Source organism: Geotrypetes seraphini, chromosome 1 (genome assembly GCF_902459505.1).
Source record: "Geotrypetes seraphini chromosome 1, aGeoSer1.1, whole genome shotgun sequence".
In the NCBI taxonomy this organism is placed as follows: Eukaryota; Metazoa; Chordata; class Amphibia; order Gymnophiona; family Dermophiidae; genus Geotrypetes; species Geotrypetes seraphini.
The window spans coordinates 240,236,713-240,262,094 of record NC_047084.1 but is presented as its reverse complement, the minus strand read 5'-3'; the positions used below and the strand labels follow the sequence as shown (position 1 = coordinate 240,262,094).

Here is a 25,382-nt window from a genome sequence, read left to right as displayed (position 1 = left end):
AGTGCAGACTGGCCTAGCCTAATTTTATGTTTTATATACCCGTTATAAAGATCCAGAAGAATGAAAAAATAAAATGGGTTACAATTTTCCTACCTTTCCTTCCCCCCTCCCTTTGCTAGTAAGACCTTAAAAGGAAGCTCATTCCGGAAGCTTGTCCAGCTGGTTTTCATTTTTTTTCCTGCATCAGCAGTACAGGATTCCCTGTATGAGATTAGTAGATGCAAACATCTTCTAATGTTTCGTGTCTGAAATTTTGCACTTCTCTGTATATTTCAGCAATTTATTTTTCCATTGGCAGTTTTTAAATTTGCAACTCAAGTATAATGGCTGTGTGTGCGTGTGTGTGTGTGTGTGTGTGTGACTGGCTACAACACTTCTAATAGTACCCAAGGTTAATTATAATGCTGGTTTCTTTTTGGGTTGTCATACCTGTCTTTATATATTACGAGTCATGTTGGGCCATTCATGTTCCATTCTCTTCTTACTCATTTTGTCCTTTTGGTACACTTCCCCATCTTCCAAAACATGCATTAAAAATTCTGACCCTATGACTTCTGAATTCTCGGTCTCACTCCTTATCACTGACGAGCATGTACACAATTCAGGCCTCTAGTAAATGCATTATATACACCGTCACTTTGTGACCTGCACATATACAGAGCAAGCTCTAATCCACTGCTAAGCTTTAACATTTTCCCTAGGTTCCATGGCTGGAGACATGGCTCAACGTAGGACAAGGAGCGAGATCATTTTGAGAGTGTAAGGGAAATGTTTTCAGTCATGTCAGCTTCTCAAAGATAACCTTGTTAATACTGTCATCAGTATTAGATTTCTTAGTTCCAACCTACTTTGCGAATGATGTGGGTGAGGCTGCAAATGGGGCTTTTTTTTGGTACTGGACTTGTCTTGTCTGCTGCTGTTTTTAGTTTCTGTTGGTTTGGTTTGCGGGTCATCATTCGCAGTCAGGTACTTAAGAAGCTCTGAGCAGGGACGCCGCTGTGGCTTTTGTTGTTGACAAATGATCTTCGGTTTATTGCTCCATGAATTCTCAGTCTTAAAAACAAGGCATAATAAAAAAAAAATAAAAAAATAAAATTAGTCAACTGAACCTTCACTGAATGGATATAGGTTTTTTGAGGAGATGAGATTTCCAGTGAAGTGTTCATTCTAAGTGTACTAGATCTATGAGCTGTGAATAATTGTTTGCAGAACAAGGGAAGAAAATCACATTTAAAATTCCCAAATGGCATTTATACAGCTTTTTATTTCATTTCTCCAACATTTCAATGTTCCTACTCAGCAACATGTAACTAACAAGACCTTACAGCTCCTTTACTGTGAGCTACAGAAAAATAAGCTGGTTTAAACCTTAATTTGCTACTGATTATTTGAGCCCAGAATCTACAAGTCTCTTAAGTACCCCTAAATGCTCAGTTTTCAGTTGCAATGAACGGCAAGACAAACATTGTTTAATGCAGCCTGCTAACAAAATTCGGCAATTGCCAGCATTCTCTCCAATTAATGGCTGATGCAGCCTTTTTGCTGGGACTTCGGTGTAATCTTTCTTCAGTTCGACAGCTGGTAAAATGGCAGCCTTGCATCTTCAAATTACTTATAAACAATATTAGCCCATTAATCAACAGATTTTAGTACACTCCCTACTATTCTGTGTATAAATGAAGTGGGCAGAGAGCCATTGGCATTAAGGCTACCATGTAATTGTGCCAGACTCCACATCAGCATGTCATGTGGATGCACCAGAAGGATTACCCGCTTTGTAAGCATGTATTAGATGTGTTGCATGTATGAGGCACACATTTGTTTTTGCAGGGAAAGTGAAAAAGGCAAAATGAGAGCCACATTCACAGTGCAAAGTAGCATGAGTGCCTTCTGGAGAGCTGTTTTATAATCTGTTTGCAGGCCTGAAGCAGTTGTATTAAACCAGGCTGATTAATTCACATGGATCTACCTCATAGTTGGTTGCTGAAAGCATAACTCTCTTTGTTAGGTTTCTTGCCTCATTACAAAGATTAAGTTTGTACCTTAACAACCGCAGTGCTTGTTCTGATCCTGTGATTAGGGTTTGCATGATTTTCAGTGCTGAGACCACTGCATTCATTATAACTTAGTTGAATGTTGGCTGGAGCCATCAAGAGCTTCTTAAGCTATGAAAATAGAAAAAAGAAGAAAAAAAAAAGTTATGCACCTTCAAGGTTTAAAATGGCTAATTTTCTTTCTTTTTTAAAAATATATTTTAGATAGCTAGTTAAGATGGCCTGAAGCAGTTCATGAGAAAAGGGGAGAGCAGTTCTCTACAGCCTAGAGACCTAGAAGTTTCTTCTTTACATTAAACAACTATAAATCAGCAAGTAGGTGATACCCTTTTATGGAACTAACAATACATTTGTCACTAACTCTTGAGAGTAATGGCCTGTTCATCAGGTTGATGCATCAGGTCTTTATAGACCTAATGAAGTTCATCAAAGCAAGTCCCAGATGTATTGTCAGGCCAATAAAAAGGTATCACCTCAGCTTCTTTGTTGATTCTTATCTCTAGGTATCCAAGCAGACTAGCATGACAACCACACAGCTTCCTCTAGTAAAATAGTCTGCTGCAGTACAGGTGGCCTTGATTTGCTGCAATGTCAATAAAAGAGAAACTCTTCAATGGCACTGAAGTACTTGCATGGTTAAGGATCATCACATTATTGTTATCACTAATAATACATGAAGCTTCATGAAAAATTCTAGAAACTTCTTTAACAAAATTGGAAAACTCACTGTGAAATGTACATTCTTAGCCTTTCCTGGTTACTCCAAAGCAAGTTAGATTTTTCAGTATATCCAAACTAAATATATGTAGCACAAATATAGTATACGGTAAGTATACCTGGTCTCTGAGGAATACAGTTTTATCTCATACTTATATTCATTGTGGATATGCTGTAAATTCAACTGACCATAACATCCACAAGACAGAGATGAGAAACCTTATCTTACAAAGAATATCACTGATATTCATAAGAACATAAGAATAACCATACCGGGTGAGACTAAAGGCCCATCTAGATCAGAATCCTATTTCCACAATGGTCAAACCAGGTCACACAAGTACCCGCCAGATACCCAAATGATAGCAACATTCCATGCTACTGATCACAAGGCAAGCAGTGGCCTCCCCCATGTTTGTCTCAATAGCATATTATGGACTTTTCCTCCAGGAACATATTCAAACCTTTTTAAAATCCAGTTAGGCTAACATTCATTTTTTGTATTATCTGGTTCTTTACAAAATTACTGTATTAGCTGCTCACAGTGAGAGCTGAGTCCCTAGATCAATGTAATTTTAAGCTAATCTTGGGAATACCCCTAACCAGTCTAGTTTTCAGAATATCCACAATAAATGTGCATAAGATTCGTTGTACCCCCCAATCAAAGAAGTACAATGGAAAAAACTATACGATGGCCTACTAGCCACTCAAGCAGCAAAATTAGATAACCAAATCGCCAATCTACTGATAACAACCCCAGACTACAAGATGTTGAGAAAGGAAATAAAAATTATACTCTTCAAGAAATCCCTGAAAAAGGCTTAATACCACGAGTACCTTCCTTCTTCCAATCTTCACTCTAACTGATACTACCTGACCCACTCTTGCAAATGACATGTGATCTTACTTTGTAACCCTCCATTTATAACTCTTTTTGTAATCCGCCTTGAACCGCAAGGTAATGGCGGCAGTGGCGTACATAGGGGGGGGCGGTCCGCCCAAGGCACACTCCCCAAGGGGGTGCACAGGAGAGAGCTGAACGGGGAAGATGGGGGATCCGCGGGGTTAAATATAACTCGAGCCGCGAGGCTCGTCTTCTGCTCCTACCTGCCCTGCTGCGCACACATAGCTGACCGGAAGTCTTCCCCGATGCCAGCGCTGATGTCGGAGGGCAGGCTTTGCTTAAGCCCTCCCTCCGACGTCAGCGCTGACATCGGGGAAGACTTCCGGTCAGCTATGTGTGCGCAGCAGGGCAGGTAGGAGCAGAAGACGAGCCTCGCGGCTCGAGTTGTATTTGGCTGAGAAAGTTGCTAAGATGAGGGCAAGGAGGCAAACGCGGAACACAAAAGGGGAGAGGGAGTGCATTTTTGGACACAAGGCATGAACTTGGGAGAGAGGATGGAGGAAGGGAGGGAAAGAGGTAGGGGAGGGAGTGCGTTTTTGGACACAAAAGGCATGGACTTGGGAGAGAGGAAGGGAGGGAAAGAGATGGTTGTGTACACAGGAATGGAAGAAAGGAAAATTTTTGGTCATAGGGAGGGAGTGAGGTACAGACAGTGGCATAGCAAGGTGGGGGGGGTGGTCCACCCTGGGTTTACGCCCCAAGGGGGTGCACAGCTGGCCACCCTCCAGTGTTCTCCCTAGGGCGGCAAACTGCGGCTCTTTAGCCACTTGAGTGCCACCGCCGCCATTGGGAACAGGCCAGCGCCGAGTTCTCCCTGCTTTTCCCTATGGGGCCGACCAACTCTCGCCGCCCGCGTCAATTCTGACGTCGGAGAGGACATTCTGGGCCAGCCAATCGCTGCCTGGCTAGCCCAGAACGTCCTCTCCGACGTCAGAATTGATGTCAGGCGGTGAGAGTTGGTCGGCCCCGCGGTGAAGAGAAGCAGGGCGAACTTGGCGCTGGCCTGTTCCCGATGGCGGCAGTGGCAGCCTATTCCCCAGCGGCGGTGGCAGCATTTTCCTAATGGTGGTGGCATGGGGGAGGGGAGGGCAGGGAGAAAGAAAGAAAGGGGGAGACAGGGAGCCAGAAAGAAAGAAAGGGGGCAGGGTGAAATAAAGAAAAATGGGGCACGGAGAGAGAGAGAGAAAGACAGACAGAACGAAAGAGGGCATGGAGAGAGAAAGAAAGAAGGGGGCAGGGTGAAACAAAGAAAGAAATGGGGCACGGAGAAAGAGAGAAAGACAGACATACAGAAAGAAAGGGGTATGGAGAGAGAGAAAAAGAAAGAAGGGGGTAGGTTGAAACAAAGAAAAAGTTTGGGGAGGGAATGAGGTCTGGAGGAGAGGAAGCATACAGGAGGCTGAAAAAAGGGAAGAAGAATAAAGTACAGTCAGAAGAATAAAGTACAACCAGAGACTGATGAAATTACCAAAGGTAGGAAAAATGATTTTATTTTCAATTTAGTGATCAAAATGTGTCCGTTTTGAGAATTTATATATGCTGTCTATATTTTGCACTATGGCCCCCTTTTACTAAACTGCAATAGTGTTTTTTAGCGCAGGGAGCCTATGAGCATTGAGAGCAGCGTGGGGCATTCAGCGCAGCTCCCTGTGCTAAAAACCGCTATCGCAGTTTAATAAAAAGGCATGGGGAATATTTGTCTATTTTTGTATAGTTGTTACTGAGGTGACATTGCATAAAGTCATCTGCCTTGACCTCTTTGAAAACCTGTGGAATATAAATGATAATTAACATTTTCTCTGCGGACAGCATGCTTTATGTTTTTAAAATTTTATTGTTGGTAGATCATTTTGACTTGGCCACAAAGGTAATGGGAAGGGAGGGAGGGGAGCTGCTGAAAGACATCTAGTAATCCTTGCAGGCTTGACTGTGCAGGGAATTATTTTTGTAAAATCATGTTTTGTTATGTGACTGGCATTATTTAGACTTTAATTTCTATGAATGAATAGAATGAAAATGATATAAAATTACTTGCTTGTTTTTATGTGCGTGCGCTGAAGGAAAGTGGAGAGAGAGTGAGCTGAGGACGCTGAAGGAAAATGGGGAAGAGAGAGTGGGGAGAAGACACTGATTTATAAATTGACAATTGTACAGAATATTGTTTCTTTTTATACTTTAATATAAACAATTCAAGGCTTATGTGGATGGAATCAGGTGGTTTGCGGGAATGGGGACCGAGCTTACTGGGATTAGTCCAATAAAATGGTATTTTTTTATTTCTCATTATTTGTTTTATTTTTATTTGTTAATTTGTAAAATGGTGATTGTTATGTATCAGTTTTTTCAAATTTACATCTACTGTCTTTATATTTTGCACTGTATTAGAGGACATGTGTTACCGGTACTGTTTTTGTGGTGTTGCATTGTATCCAGGGTCTGGTTTCTTGGTGGTTCAGTTTAACTTTGTCTACATATTTCTATTTTTAGTTTGTGATTATTCCATATTGGGCGAGGGTGTATCTCTGTTCTGTGTGTATGAAAAGAACATAGTTTTCAGTTGTCATTGACTACAGGATCAATTGACTGTGCAAAATCTGGCTTGTTTAGTTTTATAATGTATGTGTTGGTGTTCTAGTGCTCACTGCAGTGTTTAAGATGCTGCCTTTTCCTAGGTACACTCTTGTTGTGCGATTTGTGGATTGTTACTAAAAATCATATTTTTCATATAGATGGGGGGGTGACAAAAAATGATGGTCCCCGGGTGCCACATACCCTAGGTACGCCTAGGTAGAAATGTTGAATGTAATGTAATGTAATATATAGACTATGGGGCTCATAATCAAAAGAGAAAAACATCCAAAAACCGGCCTAAGTCAGCACTTGGATGAACATTTCCCAAATACATCCAAGTGCCGATAATAAAAACGGATTTTGGACGTATTTCTAAATGACCTAGGCCTTCATATTGCCGCTGAACGACCAAAGCTAAACGGGGCGTTTCGGGAGGAGTGTCGAGGGTGGGAGTTGGGCAGGACATGGGCAGGCTTAGACTTAGTCATACAGCATGTATAACTGAAAGTTATACAGCCCAAGATCAATAGAACTTAGACGTTGTGACTTAGACCATCTAAAACATGGTCTAAGTCACAAAAACCCACCTAAAGTCAGCAGATAAGCACTGCAAACACATAAAACAGACCCCCACACACTACCCCAGTGATCACTGACCCCCCCACCCCATAAAAATATTAATCACACCTTTAAAATTCAGCCTCCAGACCATCATCACCTGGCCGCCTGGCATAGGAAAGCTTAGTCGTCCAGCACAGAGGCGGCTTAAGCCGTCTTGAAGGTGGGTTAGAGACTCATGGAGAGGAAGCCCCATGCCCATAAGCCCCTGTAACCACTGCATTGATACTTAAATATGTGCACTCCCCTATACACCCCCAAAACCCTTTTGTACTGGCATATAAGTGGCTTCTGCAGCCATAAGGGCTATTAGGGTGGTAGATAAGTGGGTCTAGGGGATTCTGGAGGTGGTTTGGGGGGCTCACCATGACCTATAAGGGAGCAGTAGTGAGGAGAAGACATGGCACCCTTTTTGTGAAGTTCACAGCAGTGCCCTGTAAGGTACCCCACTATTTAGGTGATATGTTTGGGTGCTCAGTCCATCACTTTGCAGACCCCTCCCATGTCCAACAGGGCTTGTTCTAGGCGTTTTGGACTTGGACGAAAAGTTGGACAAAAATGTGGTATAAAGATGGACGATTTAGCGGCTTGGACGATCAGATCGACAGGATGTATGGTTAGACGATTTTCAAAAGAAAAAATATTTGGACGTATTTTTCGAAAATGTGTCCTAGGCTGTTTTTTTTTTACTTTGGACGACTTGCGACTTAGACAAAAACGGACCTAGACATCCCTTTCGATTATGCCCCTCCACGGGTATCCTGGAAACTAAACTAGCTAGGCAGTAGTCTGCCTTAAATTTTAAGATGGGGCCACTTTGGCTTTTAATAAGCTGAAGGAGAGCTGTCAAATATCTTACCATGCAGGGCCACAACACTGCTAGCCAATGTGTGTCAATGACATCCATCCTCTTCAGCCCACCTTCAAATTATATTGGGGTAGAATCCTCTAGGCTGTCAGCATTTCTTGGCCTAAGTACAGGAGCCTCCAGTTTAGGCGCCTAAATGCAAAATACATCAATGATCTGCCCACGATCCGCCCTTAACCACGCTTACTTTCTGGTAGGCGCCTACCACCCAACTAACTTTAATTTAAATCAATTATGAGGGGTTAATTGTTTGTTTTCGGTACTCATTAAGCTTTTTAAATAAATAAGTTAGGTCAGGGGTGTCCAATGTCGGTCCTCGAGGGCCGCAATCCAGTCGGGTTTTCAGGATTTCCCCAATGAATATGCATGAGATCTATTAGCATACAATGAAAGCAGTGCATGCAAATAGACCTCATGTATATTCATTGGGGATATCCTGAAAATCCGACGGACTGCGGCCCTCGAGGACCGACATTGGACACCCCTGAGTTAGGTGCTTAGATCAGCTAGGCATTCTGATCTAGCTGCCTAACTTTAGGTATCTTTTATAGAAACAGGGCCATAATGCACACTCTTCTTGGTGAACAAAAAACATCCTATCCCTAGTGAAAATGCTCATTACCTGGATGCAACTTTAGAAAATTACCTTTGGTGAAAATAGTAAGGTAGCAGAGTGTTTCAAAACTAAACACTATTACTTCCTAAAGGATGAAACTACCCCCCCCCTTTTTTACAAAACCGCGAAAGCGGTTTTTAACGCAGGCCAGCAGGCTCCTATGAGCATCAGGAACAGCTCAGAGTATTCAGAGTGCTGGTCTGCACTAAAAATCGCTTTCACGGTTTTGTGAAAGGGGGGATAAGTGTCAAAATTAAAAGGGAGATCTCAATTAATTTAATTGCCAACCAAACTTTGTAAAAATGATTACCGATGCTTTTGTTTTAATAGTTCAAATAAACTGTGGCATAAGTTAGAATGTTCCTTAAAGTCCAGTACTATCTCATATAGGCGTTTATCATCTGGACTCTATATTGTTAACATCAGTAATAAATCTCAAAGGGAAGCCTCAGCCCCACCACTCCACAGCAAAGCCGCTTTTCAAATTGCGGGAAGCCTTACGTGGCGCCTCATCATTGGCTTTCACCTTCTTGATAGTAAACTTTTCTTTGTTCTGCTTTTTATGTGGTGAAATTATCTTAAAAAATTTTTGTTGCATAATAGCATTTCCTCTAATAAATATATATAAATATAAAGTGCTTAAATAGTGCATTTGAACTTAGCTTATATCACAGCCAAAACCTAGGAGTCTGACCCGACATGTTTCGCATACATTGCTGTAGCAAGGGTCCCCCGAGGTCGCTGTTGTCATCCGACTCCAAAATCAGGCTTCCCGCAATTTGAAAAGCGGCTTTGCGGTGGACTGGTGGGGCTGAGGCTTCCCTTTGAGATTTATTACTGATGTTAACAATATAGAGTCCAGATGATAAACTATTTGTTTTAATAGTTGGCATTTGTTTCACTGGGCCACCATACTGCTGAAGTTGTTTTACTTTTAGAGTGAGTGGTTATGATCTTCTCATTTTAGGAACTAGTGCTTAACCCTCATTACTACAATAATGCATTTCAGAAGTGAAAAGTATCGTAATTTACAACCGGTGTCAATGAAGAAAATATTTTTCTGTGTCACCCTACTAGCAAAAGACCAGAAAAATATAGAGAGGATTAAAGCATCATCCATTGCTACTTGTATATTAAAGCAAATTGTCTATTACAAAGGAAAGGTCAAATTACTCTGGTGCAGACTTGTTTAAGTGAGCAATGAAAATTAGTCTATTTGTGCATGTGTGTCATAATATCCATCAGACTGTTTCACTTCTTCTTGGCTGCTGCTTAAACAAACAAGCAAAAAAAAGTCTAAACCTTATTTTGACTACATCATACCCATGCAGCGGGTAGCCTGAGGCACATCCAATTCTCGTTAAACAGTAAGAAGGGTTCTTACTAGAGACGGCTCTTCTGCCTCCTGGATTGGAGGGGCGCCGTCGGGCATAGATGGAGGGCTGGGATCACTTTCGCTGGCCACATCTCCATCTGTCAGTGCATCAAATGAAGGCAATCCATCCTCGTCCACAGGGATACTGTCCAGTGTCTCAGTGAGAACTGCAAGCAAATTTGCCTCATTCTCTTCATCTATCTTCTATAAGAACAGAAAGCAGAGAGGAGAAAATAAAGAGATTAATCGATTGCAGCTAGAAAAGGATTCTTCCTCTGCCTGAACAGCTGCCCCTTTTGCAGTTCTATTTGGTTCAGGCCTCCAACAAACAGGAACACACATAGACTATTGTTTGGTTTATGCATTTCTTCCAGTGGATTTTGCTTCCTGATAAAGGCTTAAAAGCTACAAATCAATTGTATTAACAGGTGACCAAATTGTGGATACTGAAGTGAAAAAGCAAACACTCCCTCCCCATCCCCCCAAAAATAAAAAAGATAAAAGGAAGGATTCCAGTAGCATTCACAGACAGTCTTCTGGGGCCACACATAGGCTGGGTTTCCAGGATAATCCTACTGAATATTTATTAGGGATGCCTTGAAAACCTGATCTTTCGTGGCACTAGATTACCTTTAGTGAATACCAACACACTAGGCAGTTTCTCCATGCACACAGACCTCCGAATTCTATATGGGCACACAGGGTAAATGTATGAACAGTTAGTTAATTATTGATATCAACTGGCGCTGATTTGGACTTACGCATGCATCTGCATTTATAATCCGCTTAAAACCAAAGCGGCTCACAATTTACATACACAACTTTTGAGCGTATACAGTTGTAACAAACTGAATATAAAACAGCCAAAAGGCCAGGGCAAGGGTTCCAAACACTTTACCATATTCATCATATAATGTTGCGCAGCAAAAGTGTCTTGTGTGCAGCTCAAAAGGAGGAATAGCCATGGGACGGGCACGGGCAGATCAGGAGCATTCCAAAACTGTAGGTACAGTGTTGTAGAATACCGGGGTTGTGTACCCAACTTACACCAGGATTTACACCAAGTTTCAGGAGGCATAAATCTCAGCCCTTTATAAAATAGCGCTTGGCATGGATTTTTTCTGGCTCTTATGTGCAGTCATAAATGACCCACAGGATAATAAACATAGTAAGAGGGAACGGTCCGCGCTAGGCACCATCTTGGTGAGGGGGCGCTGGCATCCCTTCTCCTCTCCACCCCCATCCTTACCCTGCCGCACACCTCACCCTGCCTCACACGCACCTTCACTTCCCCCTCAATGTACCTCTAGCTCTTTGCTGGCGCGAGCAGCAACTCCAACCTACTGCTTGCGACTGTGTCGGCTCTCCCTCTGATGTCATTTCCGGGTCCCGCACCTAGGAAGTGATGGCAGAAGGAGAGCCGATGCTGACATGGGCAGCAGGTTATTTATGTATTTATTTAATTTTTTTATACCATTCTTCCAGGGGAGCTCAGAATAGGTTTACATGAATTTATTCAGGTACTCAAGCATTTTTCCCTCTCTGTCCTGGTGGGTTTACAATCTACCTAATGTACCTGGGGTAATGGGGGGATTAAGTGACTTGCCCAGTGTCACAAGGAGCAGCATGTGTTTGAACCCACAACCTCAGGGTGCTGAGGCTGTAGCTTTAACCACTGCACCACTGCTGCTTACAGCGGCAAAGAGTAGAAATATGTTGGGGAAAAGTGAAGTCGGTGGGGGAGGGGCACTACCACTCTGTGCATCTCTCACTCTCGCTAAACCACTGAATGTATAGAATACATATGACCCAACACAGGCCGTGTTTCAGCAAGATAAAAATTCCTTCCTCATAGGTCTTATAGGGTCTTTGATTGTCTTAAATATAAAAACATAAAAGTAAAAAAAAAAACAAAAAAAAACACAACAAAACAAGAAAAAGATTATGGAACAGAAGATCATATGTACCAGTTTGTAGTTTAATAAGCGTCCAAATAACTTAAAAACAATCCACAGAGTGTATACAGTCTTAAGTTACCCACAGGATAAAAACCAAATAATGTATAAAATAAAAATGACCCAACACACGCCGTGTTTCAGCAAACTAACAATGCCTTCCTGAGGGGGGTCTTAAAGGTCCTTGGCTGTCTAAAATATATAAAAACATAAAAGTCACAAAATATCCAAGTGGTTAAGAGGCTATAAACAAGTGACGCCAGCCTACATTGGAGTCTTGTGAGCTCTGCTACTTGTTTGTAGCCTCCTACCACTTAGATTTTTTTGTGACTTTTATATTTAAGACAGCCAAGGACCCTATAAGACCCCTGAGGAAGGCATTGTTATTTTGCTGAAACACGGCCCATGTTGGGTCACTTTTATTTTATACATTATTTGGTTTTTATCCTCTATACATCCTTTGTGAATTGTTTTTAAGTTATTTGGATGCTTATTGAACTACAAACTGGTACATCCGATCTGTTCCACTATCTTTGTGTTGTTTTGCTGCTTCATTTTCTTTGTGGTACCTTTTGAGGCTATTTGGATTTTATAGTTTTGTCCTAATTATGTACACCATTTACTGAATCTGGCCCACAATGGAAAATCCTGTTAGTAAATTAGGACCTGGCTAAACCACAAGTCAATGTAAACCCGAGTTGGGTGTTATGGAGAGGTACTAGGGATCTCAACTTGGGTTTACATTGACTTGTGGTTTAGCCAAGTCTCAAAGATTTTAGGGTGCTTCACAAGAGTTTAAAGGATTACCGTATTTTCACGCAAATAACGCGCACCCGTATAAAACGCGCACACGGGTATAGCGCGCAGAAATCACGATGATATGTACAAAAACTTTGGTATACCGCGCTCACGGGTATACCGCGCATGCTGCCCGACGCTCCTTTCGCCCGCCCTGACTTTCCGTGCGCTGTCCCGACTCTCCGTTCACCCCCCCTGACTTCCGTGCACTGTCCCCCCTTGAAGGTCTGTCCCCATCCTGAAAGCCTGATGCCCCCCCTGAGGTAGATAGGCCGCTGTCCAGGCCTACCTCGGTAATGAGACCTCTAGCCTTATATACTGGTTTCAATAAGTATATATTTATTTATCTAATCAATAACAGCTTACAGGAATAAATCATTTAGTATACAGCGTAATAGAAAGTGGTACAGAAGGTGACCTCTAGGCCTAGAGGTCCTCCGATGTCTGGTCTGTCTCTTCTAAAGGCCTGGTTCTTATACATTTCTTAGTGGCCAACACCACGTTGGTTTACATCACATGATACATCCCTATTGGCTATTTACTTATGCATTACTGCCTAACTACATCCATTTATTGGCTATTCTTACCTACGTCATGTTACATGTCTGCTCTGTTTCCCGTAAAGTCTACCTTTTCCCCGAAATGCCTGTTTCCCCACCATATTAGTATTTCCGAGCACAAGCCCCCCTCCCAACTTTGAACATCTCCGATACTTTCTATTAGATGATATTTCTTATGAATTCTTCCTTCTGAGAATTCTGTCTTCTGACCACAGTCTGTTTATCTCTTTATGATATCTGGCTGGGTGGGCCTTGGTGTAAAACCACAGCTAGCCCACAACCTCAGGACCTGTTGCTTTTTCTCTAGTTTTATTCCTACAGTAGCTAATTGAACTCATAAAACAGCGTATTTCTCCATCTTTGCATGTTCTTCAGTTAATGGTGAAATATCTTTCCATAGTTAATCTACTGTTTCTATCATCTGCAGAGATAGATAAGGTAGATGTCAGTTGCAGGGGGTGAGAGCAGATTTTCTGTAAAGAGCAAAGTGATCCTTGTCCTTTTCCCATCCCTCTTCACCTGTCCAATGCCAGGACTTATCTTGGGATGTATCTCACTTCACCTGGCTAATGCCAGGACTTTATCGGGATCAGAGCCTCCATGCTGTATTCTCTCTCACCCCCCGACGTCCGATACATCCCTCCCCCCGAAGGACCGCCGACTCCCCAACAATATCGGGCCAGGAGGGAGCCCAAATCCTCCTGGCCACGGCGACCCCCTAACCCCACCCCGCACTACATTACGGCCAGGAGGGATCCCAGGCCCTCCTGTCCTCGACGCAAACCCCCCTCCCCCCAACGACCGCCCCCACAAGAACCTCCGACCGCCCCCCCAGCCGACCCGCGACCCCCCTGGCGACCCCCACGACCCCCCCACCCCCCTTCCCCGTACCTTTGGTAGTTGGGCCAGAAGGGAGCCCAAACCCTCCTGGCCACGGCGACCCCCTAACCCCACCCCGCACTACATTACGGGCAGGAGGGATCCCAGGCCCTCCTGCCCTCGACGCAAACCCCCTCCCCCCCAACGACCGCCCCCCCCAAGAACCTCCGACCGCCCCCCCAGCCGACCCGTGACCCCCCTGGCGACCCCCCCACCCCCCTTCCCCGTACCTTTGGTAGTTGGCCGGACAGACGGGAGCCAAACCCGCCTGTCCGGCAGGCAGCCAACGAAGAAATGAGGCCGGATTGGCCCATCCATCCTAAAGCTCCGCCTACTGGTGGGGCCTAAGGCGCGTGGGCCAATCAGAATAGGCCCTGGAGCCTTAGGTCCCACCTGGGGGCGCGGCCTGAGGCACATGGTCGGGTTGGGCCCATGTGCCTCAGGCCGCGCCCCCAGGTGGGACCTAAGGCTCCAGGGCCTATTCTGATTGGCCCACGCGCCTTAGGCCCCACCAGTAGGCGGAGCTTTAGGATGGATGGGCCAATCCGGCCTCATTTCTTCGTTGGCTGCCTGCCGGACAGGCGGGTTTGGCTCCCGTCTGTCCGGCCAACTACCAAAGGTACGGGGAAGGGGGGTGGGGGGGTCGTAGGGGTCGCCAGGGGGATCGCGGGTCGGCTGGGGGGGCGGTCGGAGGTTCTTGGGGGGGGGCGGTCGTTGGGGGGGAGGGGGGTTTGCGTCAAGGGCAGGAGGGCCTAGGATCCCTCCTGCCCGTAATGTAGTGCGGGGTGGGGTTAGGGGGTCTCCGTGGCCAGGAGGGTTTGGGCTCCCTTCTGGCCCGATATTGTCGGGAAGTCGGCGGTCCTTCGGGGTGGGGGTGCGAGTGGTCCTGCCGGGGGGGGGGATGTATCGGACGTCGGGGAGTCGGCCGGGCAAGAGGGCTTGGGCTCCCTCTTGCTCCGATCGTGGATGCGGGTGCGGGTGGGAGCGCGTGCGAGCGGTCGTTCGGGGTGGGGGTGCGAGCGGTCCTGCTGGGGGGGTGAATCGGGCGTCGGGCGGGGTGGGAACTATGTTTTAAAACTTTTGTATACCGCGCTCACGCATATAATGCGCGAGGGGTATGCGCGGTAGGTAAAAACGCATATAACGCGCGCGTTATATGCGTGAAAATACGGTACTAGTAAATTAGGACCACCATCTGTAGGTCCTCTGGTGGCTTTCTCCAATGCTCAACTTCAGTGAAGCACTTTCACAAAAATTATAGGAATCTTGGTGGGAAGCTGCCAATCACAATTCCATTAAACGCATTCAAGAATGCATTTTAATTTGGTGCTAAAACTGTGACTTTTGAACCTCAAAAACTTATTTTGTAGCAAAAGCAATCCTTTGAGTTGTCAGTGTCTAAGGATTAAAGACTGAGAACGATATCCCTGCCTGCTTGAGCAATGCCTGATATTATTTTGGTTTACCAATTTATTCAGCAGGTTGTCTTTGAGGTTGCCCTTGCCTGTACAGTGATGTTTGCCTATGTATTGTATAAGTTATCTACTTCACATGTGTACACACGCTGTAAAGGGGGAGATAAATTTCTTATCCAATGTTGATTTATGGTTCATTTACAAAAGATATCACATTGTAATAACATCCTTACATAAAACACATTCACATTAGCTAGCAGTGTTCTACTTTGCTTTTCTTTCTTCTTACATAACTTCTTTTAAGCAAGCATAGAAATATTTGAAAATGTGGATCACTACAAAATGGAAAAATATGTGGGAAGGATAGCTGGTCAAATAAACAGTCTCCTTGAGACAAGACGGAGGTCATTTTAAAATCTACAGAAGGGCATTTCTGTAAACTAAACAATGTTTATGCACCCATTGTTCTTATAAATGAGAAGCTGAGGGAGGATATGATCAAAGTCTGTAAAAACCTGAGTAGTGTAGAATGGGTAAAAGTGAATCAAATTTATATTGCCTGTTACAGGTTTCCGGGTCTCATTTCAGCTATCATGCTGTGGCTTTCTTTAGGGTATGTTGTGAGGTCTGCAGTTTGTCTTTATATGTAATGGGTTCACTGACCTGATTGAGAACAGGGAGGCCCATTGATCATAAATTTGAATTTTGATGTGAATGTTTGTTGGTTTGCCAAAGAATGGAAAAGTCCCTGGTGAGAATATACAACCCAGAGATTTTTCCATTCTATGGAAAACCAACGAACGTTCCCACCAAAATTAAAATTCATGACCAATAGGGCTCCCTGTTCTCAATCAGGTCAGTGGACCCACTATATATAAAGACAAACTGCAGCCCTCAGAGCATACCCTGATGAAATCCACACAGCATGATGGCTGAAACATCAGTTTCTACTTGACACGACGCAGCGAGACCCAGAAACCTACAGCAAACATGATACCAGCTGCAAAAACCCAGAGGAAACAATTTTTTATTATTTTGAAAATTGCAAAGACTAGGGGACACTCAATGAAGATACATGGAAATACTGTTAAAACATATAGGAGGAAACATTTTTCACTTAAAGAATAGTTAAGCTCTGGAACACATTTGCAGAGAATGTGGTAGGGGCAAATTCTATAAACGGGGCAAATTATATAAACGGTGTACCGATTGTAGGCAGTGGTAGGTTTCCTACCACTGTCTAACCAGCCAATCGAGACACATGTTTAAAAAAAACAAACATCCTGAGGCAGGCAGCCTACATTGTAGGCATTTTTGCAAGCCTAGGGAGGCGCATAGGGCTGCTTAAACTCGCCCAAGGCATCTCCCTAGGGCTGCAATAGGTGCCTGAAATGTAGGCCAGCACAATGCAATGTAATCTCCCTGCCGCGATCAGTTTAGTGGTCGCAGCAGGGAACCTGTTCCCCCCATGAAGTTGACTGGCAGGAAGGATGCCCAGTCCCTCCTGCCGGAACCCCTGAAGCACCCCCACCCCGAATGTCCACATCAGGAGGAGTGCCCAATTCCTCCTGCTGCCACTCCCCGGAGACATGCCCCGATAAGAGGGATGCCTACTCCATCCTGCAGGAGCCCTCGAATGACTACAGCAGAAAGAGTGCCCAATTCCTCCTGCCGCCACTCCCCTAAGACATCCCCAGGCAGGAGGGATGCTACTCCCTCCTGCCGCTGGCATCCCTTTCACTGGCCAGCTTTGCAGGGGAGATGGGTTTCCTGCCACTAAACTGATCACCACAGGGAGATTCACTTGCAGCAATCAGCTCAGTGGCAATGCGATTCTCTAACCGGCACCTGTGATATGGACGCTGGTTAGATAATCGGGGTGTTTATGTGGGGTTAGGCACCTGTCCATCAGGACAGATGTGATTCTAATATAGGACACACTATATAAAGATCCCCAATGGGAAAACATATAAATAATATTCAATATCCAATATTTCCCACTAATATTCAACTGTGAATAAGGTAGTAACAATATTATTAAGAGAGGTAGCCTCAGTCATGGAGCCTACGCGTAGCCATTCAATGACTGGGGAATTCAGCGTAGCTGTACTTGCTCCTTCAATCTCCAATCATTGGCCTCACTCTCATTATCATTAATCAAACTTACTAAAATTTAAATCCTTATTATTATTTCTTCTTTTATTTTTTCTTTTATTTTTGATATATAAACCTTTAAAATAATCTTCATACACACCCTATCACTTCCTACCATTCATCCTTATTCACATGTTTGAGACTACACTATCTTTATTTATTATCTTCATACCTTTATAGAATTCTACGTTTCAATATTATATATTCATTAGATAGTGGCTTATACCAGCCTATGTATCAATTAAACAGCACTTGTATTTAATAGCTAATTCAAGCCGACTTATCTTTAAAGCAGCATTCAACTTAAATCAGCACTTGTATTTCACGAATATAGCCAACGTGGCCAGCGTTTCGTGGGCGAAACTTCACGCTCACTGCATCAGGGCCAAATTATTTTGGAAACAAGATGTGCTCAAAGTGCACTAACTAAATGCACTTTGAGCACATCTTGTTTCCAAAATAATTTGGCCCTGATGCAGTGAGCGTGAAGTTTCGCCCACGAAACGCTGGCCACGTTGGCTATATTCGTGAAATACAAGTGCTGATTTAAGTTGAATGCTGCTTTAAAGATAAGTCGGCTTGAATTAGCTATTAAATACAAGTGCTGTTTAATTGATACATAGGCTGGTATAAGCCACTATCTAATGAATATATAATATTGAAACGTAGAATTCTATAAAGGTATGAAGATAATAAATAAAGATAGTGTAGTCTCAAACATGTGAATAAGGATGAATGGTAGGAAGTGATAGGGTGTGTATGAAGATTATTTTAAAGGTTTATATATCAAAAATAAAAGAAAAAATAAAAGAAGAAATAATAATAAGGATTTAAATTTTAGTAAGTTTGATTAATGATAATGAGAGTGAGGCCAATGATTGGAGATTGAAGGAGCAAGTACAGCTACGCTGAATTCCCCAGTCATTGAATGGCTACGCGTAGGCTCCATGACTGAGGCTACCTCTCTTAATAATATTGTTACTACCTTATTCACAGTTGAATATTAGTGGGAAATATTGGATATCTAATATAGGACACCCATGTGCGATTCTCAAAAGCTGTTTAGGCAGCTGCTGAGACCGGGCGTCGTATATGGAATTTCCCCCTTAGTATATCTTGGTTTAAAATAGTTGTGGATAAGTTCCTGGAGAAAAAGTTTATACTGTGCTATTCAGATAGATATGGGGGAAGCTGCTGCTTGCCCTTGGATCGGTAGCACGGAATGTTGCTACTATGTGGGTTTCTGTCAGGTAATGTGGACCTAAATTGATCACTATTGGAAACAGGAAACTGGGTTAGATTAACCATTAGTCTGACCCAGTGTGGCTAGTCTTATGTTCTTATGCATAGATGCATACTTATAACAGTATGGTACCTGAGAGCTGTTCTGTAGAAATCCAGCTATGCTGCATAGCATGAATCTGATAGAGCAGCCATTCCCAATCCAATGCTTGGGCATACTTTGTCCCTTCGTGTTTTCAGGATATTCACAATAAATATCCATGAGATAGATTTGCATGTTCTTCATCAATTGCATGAAAATCTAATTCATGAATATGCATTGTGGTATCCTGAAAGCCTGATGGGACTAGGTGTGCCCTGAGGACTGGGTTGGAAATGACTGTGTTAAGGGGTATACCCATGTGTAGAGTAAGGGGGGGACAGAGTTCCCACTTACCCACTTAAGGGAAGATTCAAGAAAAGACACCTACAATTAGGCGCTGGGATACTGCATGTTAAGCATGAATAGGGTTACCATATGGCTCCAGAACAAGGAGGATGGCTTGAGACATCTGGGTTTTACTGCCATTGCTTTCAGTACAACTAAAACCCAGATGTCTCAGTCTGTCCTCCTTGCTTCCATTGCTTTCAAAAGAATTAAACCCAGATTTCTCAATCTATCCTCCTTTTTCTGGAGCCATAAGGCAACCCTAAGCATGTTGTCAATAATGACAATTTCATGTGGAAATATACAATACCTGTAAGCCTGAAGAAGTGATGTATATTCAGGTACAATATTTATTTTTCAGGTCCTGGAGGGATCACATTTACAAAAAAAGAGTGCTAGTGGAGTTTGAACCTGTGTCCCTTGGTTTATAATCCACTGCGCTAACCACAGGACTGCTCTGTTGCGCTGCAAGGGCAACTGTGTTGTCATATTTTTGAAAATGATATCAAGCAGAGATGTTCCTGTCCCTGGTTTCTTGTCATTCAAAAGTTGGATGTTTCACTCATGAAAATGGCTATTGATATTGGACATTTTCAGTGTAAAACACTCATCTCACAGCCATAATTAAACAGGAAATCTTGATTCTTTTCCTGTTTGATTATGGCTGTGAGATGGATGGATTCTTTAAGACATCATGATCAGAATGGGCTTTTTTCTGGACTTAGATATTTTCTTGAAAATGCTCCTTACTAGTATGTAGAAAGAAATTCAGTAACCTACATTGTCACACAGCTATCCCCTGCACTGAGCTGATTGCTTAGCTGTGCCGAATCCTGACCTGTCAGCGTGGCTTCCCCAGAAAAGAGGAATGATTTTCAGGTACAACAGACCTAGGCACCTGCCTAGTCTGCCAGGCCACACTGAGATACTTTTCCAAAAAGGAGACACGATTCAGGTTTGTTCAAATTCACATACGTAGGCTTTATTGAACAGGGGGTCTGAATACTTTCAGCCACCCTCATGAAATGCAAAAATTAAGCATAAAACAAAAATATCATACAGCTGTCAGAATTGTCAGAATGGCTTAAAGTTCAAGTAAGGCATACAATTTCAGTTCCCTGGACTTTCTCTGCTTTAAAGATAGTCCTCTTCACCAGGGTTCAAATAAACAGAAATGCCATGAAAATAAACTTCCAAACAATGAAAGCAAACTGCATCACAAAGCAGATAAATGAAGTGGCAAACTTTAGAAATAAAGTTCCAGGCTTTTCAGCTAACCTAGCTGGGTAACGTGTATAGTTTTCAGAGCAGACTCCTAGGCTCATTAGCATCAGCTGAGCTTCCCAGCCGATGGAGCACAGCAGAATATTAGATAAGCTGGTAGGTTTACAAAGGCTTTAACACAGAGGCTTCACACTATCAAAGAAACAGTTCCTTTAGCAAACAACAACCTCCGGGCAGTCCCAAAGTGAAATGGAGAGGTTTTCCTTCTCTCCTTAATCAGGGACACCTGAGCACTGGTCACAGAGAGCCAGCACTCAAACGTAGCTTAGTGAGACAGATACTTGGCTTCCCTTTAGCTTATGGACTAACCTCCATTCCCTCTGGATTATAGTCAGCTTCTGGACACACTTCAGCAGTGTCCATTGCCTCCTCTTTTCCAGCAGCTGGGCTCTAGCTTGGGAAGTCCTCTGCCATCTCCACGTCCTCACCAGTGTTCCCGCTAAGCTGCGCTGGCCTGCGCTCGCGCACAAAATATTACATCGCAGCGCAAAGTTTCTCTTCACAGCGCACACACGCGTCGCAAAGGTAAGGGGAGGTAAGGTAAGGGGACGCATTGGGGGGATTGCACTTCCCCACAATTGCCATGCTTCGGTTCCTCTTCTTCCTTCCTTCCTCCCCCCCCCCCCCCCGCGGGACCCTGCGGCACCATCAACTCTTACTCCCTCTAATGTCGGCCCTGCAGCTCCAGACTTCCTCGCACCTTCTCCCCTCCCCCTTTGGATCGCTATTATTTTAAATGTTATAGCCGCGGAGCTGTATCCATCAGTGGAGATGTCTAACCTCGGCCTGCCCCGGAACTCTTACTGCAGCAGACGCCCGTCTAGGCAGGAACAGGAAGTCACTGTTGCAGTAAGAGTTCCGGGGCAGGCCGAGGTTAGACATCTCCACTGATGGATACAGCTCCGCGGCTATAACATTTAAAATAATAGCGATCCAAAGGGGGAGGGGAGAAGGTGCGAGGAAGTCTGGAGCTGCAGGGCCGACATTAGAGGGAGTAAGAGTTGATGGTGCCGCAGGGTCCCGCGGGGGGGGGGAGGAAGGAAGGAAGAAGAGGAACCGAAGCATGGCAATTGTGGGGAAGTGCAGAGCTGCAGGGAAGAGTGTTGCGGTACCCAGCTGGAGGGAGAAGGAAGATGAGGGAGGGAATTAAAGGAGATGCCAGGGCTTGGAGCGTAGGAGGAAGGTATGCCAGTCTAAGGGAAAAGGAAGGGGGAGATGTGAGAGCATGGAGGGGGAGCGAAAGATGGAAGAAAAGGAAAGGAGAGAGATGCCAGAGAATCAGGGAAGGGGAGATACCAGACTATGAGGAGAGGTGTGGGAGAGGGAAGGCGAGGAGAGAGATGCCAGACCAATGGGGTGAAAGGAGAGATGGAAGGGGGAGGCATACAGTTTCTGGAAGGGGCATAGAAGGAGAGAAGATGCCATATAGGGGAAGAGAGACGGCAGACAGTGGATGGAAGGAAGAGAGTTACAAGAAGATGAGGAAAGGAGAAACCACAGAAGACAAAGGTAGAAAAAAATTTCTATTTATTTATTGCTTTAGGAGACATGTGTCACTGTTTCTGTGAAGCATTGTATGCAGAGTCCAGCTTCTTGCTGGTTCAATTTAACCTTTGTCTATGTATTTTTATTTTATCCCCCCTTTTACAAAACTGTGAAGCGTTTTTAGCACCAGCCTTGGTGGTAGCAGCTCTGATGCTCAGAATTTTATGAGCATCAGAGCTGTTACCTCCGTAGCTAAAATCCACACTACAGTTTTGTAAAAGAGGGAGGGGTTAGTTTGTGATTACATATTCCTTACTAGGCGAAGGTGTTTTCTGTGTTCTGTGTGTTCGAAAGACATGGTTTTCTGTTAGGATTGACGGTGTAGGATTGATCTGTGCTGGTCTGGCTTGTTTAGTTTTACAATGGGTGTATTGATGTACTGCTCACTGCAATATGTAAGATGCTGCCTTTTCCTAGGTACTCATGTGTGACGTGTGGTTTGTTACTAAAAATCATGTTTTTCTTACAGATGGGGGGGGGTGCCAAAAAATGATGGGCCCCGGATGTTACATATGCTAGGTACGCCACTGTATGTAAAGATACCAGAAAGCTGGCGTAGCAAAAACTTCTAAGTTTTGAGTATTTAACCCTCCCACAATCTCACGGGCACTCGTTTCAAGTTTATTGAGATTTTGATTTAAACGCAATATCAAATATTTTCAATGCGTATAACAAAAATAAATTTGGGGAAATAAATAAAACCATTTGAACCAGTGTTCCCGCTAAGCTGCGCTGGCGTGCGCTGGCGCACAAAATATTACATCGCAGCGCACACGTTTCTCGTCACAGCGCACGATCGGAAGAGGCGTACGGCAGATGGCAGGGCGGCGAGAGGAGAATCGGGCGAGTTGGCTCATAACTTGCTGGCGCCCGATATTTTTGGCTCATGGTGAAAAAAGTTTGCTCACAACACCCGCCCGCTTAGAGGGAACACTGGTCCTCACTACTGTGGGGTTGAGGAGGGAGACTTCTCTCCTCATCTGCCTGTTTGCACTGCTGCTGGTCGTGCCTTGGCCTTGGTTCCTCAGCTTCCCCTCCGTTCCTGCTCTCCTCTCTGTGATTCAGGGCTCTGCTTTTACGTGTGTCATAGTCCCACCCCTCTCTCCTAGGAGCAGGGGGGTTGGGCAAGAAATCCCTAGGGAAATAACTCTGGTTTCTCCTAGGCTGATAATGTGCATACCTTGCAGGACTAGAACTCCACTTCTCCGTAAAAGTCCTATCAGGCTTTCTGATGAACTTATTCTGATATGGCACTCTCTGCTGGATATTCTTAGGCTCATACCTTTCCTGCTCTACCTCACTGACTGAGGGGTGGTCAGCCAATTCCCTATCCTTACTTTTAACCTGGTCAGCTCTCCTGACCAGGGACCGTGCTCTGCTTTTATCCATTACAGGGACAGGGGCAAAGCTGGCTGCGGGTTTGTCACAACATAAAGATTTTAAATGATCAGGTGTGAATAGGAGCTCTCAAACTAGTCCTCAGGAGATGCTTGCTAAGTCTGGTTTTCCAAATATCCACAATGAATATCCATGTGTACCAAAGGAGGCAGTGTATGGAAATCTATCTTAGGTATAACCATAGTGGATATCTGGCGAATCTAATCATCCTGGTGTATTCCAAGGTCTGGACTGAAAAATGCTGGATTAGAGTGCTGCTTGACATATTATACCATGGATTCACCCCCCCCCCCCTTTTCAAATAAGTGCATATAATATAATCACAGAATATGATCTCAGTAGAATATTTAGTTATAATAATTAGGCTTTTAATGCCATTCAGTAGAAGTTATTAATTTGAAAAGAATAATTGAACAAAGCTCAAACCTTGCTTCTCATAAGAACTTAAAAAAACACCCAAAACTATGGCAAGTGAGGTCAAGATCCTTTAAATACTCGTAGTATAACATCTCCAACAGTAGCCATTTTGAGTCATAAGTACCGTATCTTTAAAATCACAAAAAGTAGTGTTTTACATTGTATATTTTATTTGTATGTACAGATAGGGCTATTCAATAAATGGGACCCAAGAGAAGAGGAGTGTGTGATGTAGTGGTTAAAGTTACAGCATCAGCACTCTAAGGTTGTGGGTTCAAACCCTACTCTGCTCCCTATGACCCTGGGCAAGTCACTTAATCCTCCACTATCCCAGGTACATTAGATCAAGTTTCAAGTTTATTAAGGTTTTGATATACCGCTCTTTGTAAGACTAAGCGGTTTACTAAAAATTAGTGGGGAGTAAAAAGAAAAAAATATTACATAAAAGGCATAAGGGGCTCATAATCAAAACAGAAAAACGTCTAAAAACTGGCCTAAATCAGCACTTGGACATCTAAAAGACAAGTCGTCCAAGTGTCAATAATCGAACCGGGTTTTAGACGACCTAGGCCTTCACAGTGCTGCTGAACGACCAGAGCTAAAAGGGGCCTGTCAGGAGGAGTGTCGAAGGCGTGATTTGGGCAGGCCGTGGGCCATCCTAGACTTAGTCGTACAGCATGTATAACCGAAAGTTTTACAACACTGCCTAGATGGAACCTGGACGTTGTGACTTAGGCCATCTAAAACCAGGTCTATGTCACAAGAAGGTATCCAAAGTGACCAGATAAGCACTGCAGACACAAACTACAGACCCCACTTCCCCTCACTGCCCCAATGATCACTGCCCCTCCCTATAAAAATTGTAATAACAACTTTACATATCTGCCTCCAGAACATCAGCACCTGGCATAGGAAAGCCTAGTAGAGCTGCACAGAGGTGGCTTAAGTGGTCTTGGGGATGGGTTAGTGAACCATGGAGAGGAAGACACAAGCCCATAAGCCACTCTAATCACTGCATTCATTGTGAAAAATGTGCACCACCCAAAAAAACCCCTAACCCTTTTGTACTGCCATATTAGTGGCTCCTGCAGCCATACGGGCTATTGGAGTGGTAGATAGGTGGGTCTAGTAGATTCTGGGGATGTTTTTTTTTTGGGGGGCTCATCATGACCTATAAGGGAGCTGTAGTGAGATGTTTATGTGGGACTCGTTTTGTGAAGTTTACAGCAGTGCCCTGTAAGGTACCCCACTACTCTGGTGCCATGTCTGGGTGTCCAGTCCATCACTTTTCTGACCCCTCCCATGTCTAAAAGGTCTTTTTCTAGGCGTTTGTGACTTGGACGAATTTATGAACGAAGATGGGGTATAAAGATGGACGACTTAGCGGTCTGGATGATCAGACGGCTGGACGTACAGTTAGACGATTATTGAAAAAAAATATATATATTGGACATATTTTTCAAAAATGGACCTTTTCCCATATCCAACTTATGTCTGACTTTGAGCGACTTAAGCCCAAAATGGGCTTAGACGTTTCTTTTGATTATGCCCCTCCACACGTAGACATAATAACAAAGATCAGCAA

General features: G+C 43.9%; 1 protein-coding gene across 4 annotated transcripts in view; it reads right to left on the bottom strand.

Moving 5' to 3' along the window:
* PPARGC1A (PPARG coactivator 1 alpha) overlaps positions 1 to 25,382 on the bottom strand; it is a 260,571-nt gene that overhangs the window by 120,315 nt on the left and 114,874 nt on the right. For 3 of the 4 annotated variants that reach the window (XM_033948475.1, XM_033948446.1, XM_033948456.1), the window contains exons 3-5: positions 9,733 to 9,927; positions 2,043 to 2,165; positions 849 to 1,053 (exon numbers count right to left, since the gene is read on the bottom strand). In XM_033948475.1, the coding sequence (XP_033804366.1) occupies positions 849 to 1,053; positions 2,043 to 2,165; positions 9,733 to 9,780 (376 nt within the window). In that variant the 5' untranslated portion in view covers positions 9,781 to 9,927. Of the gene's footprint in view, positions 1 to 848; positions 1,054 to 2,042; positions 2,166 to 9,671; positions 9,928 to 25,382 lie in introns of those variants that run through there. The other variant, XM_033948466.1, reaches the window with a different exon arrangement.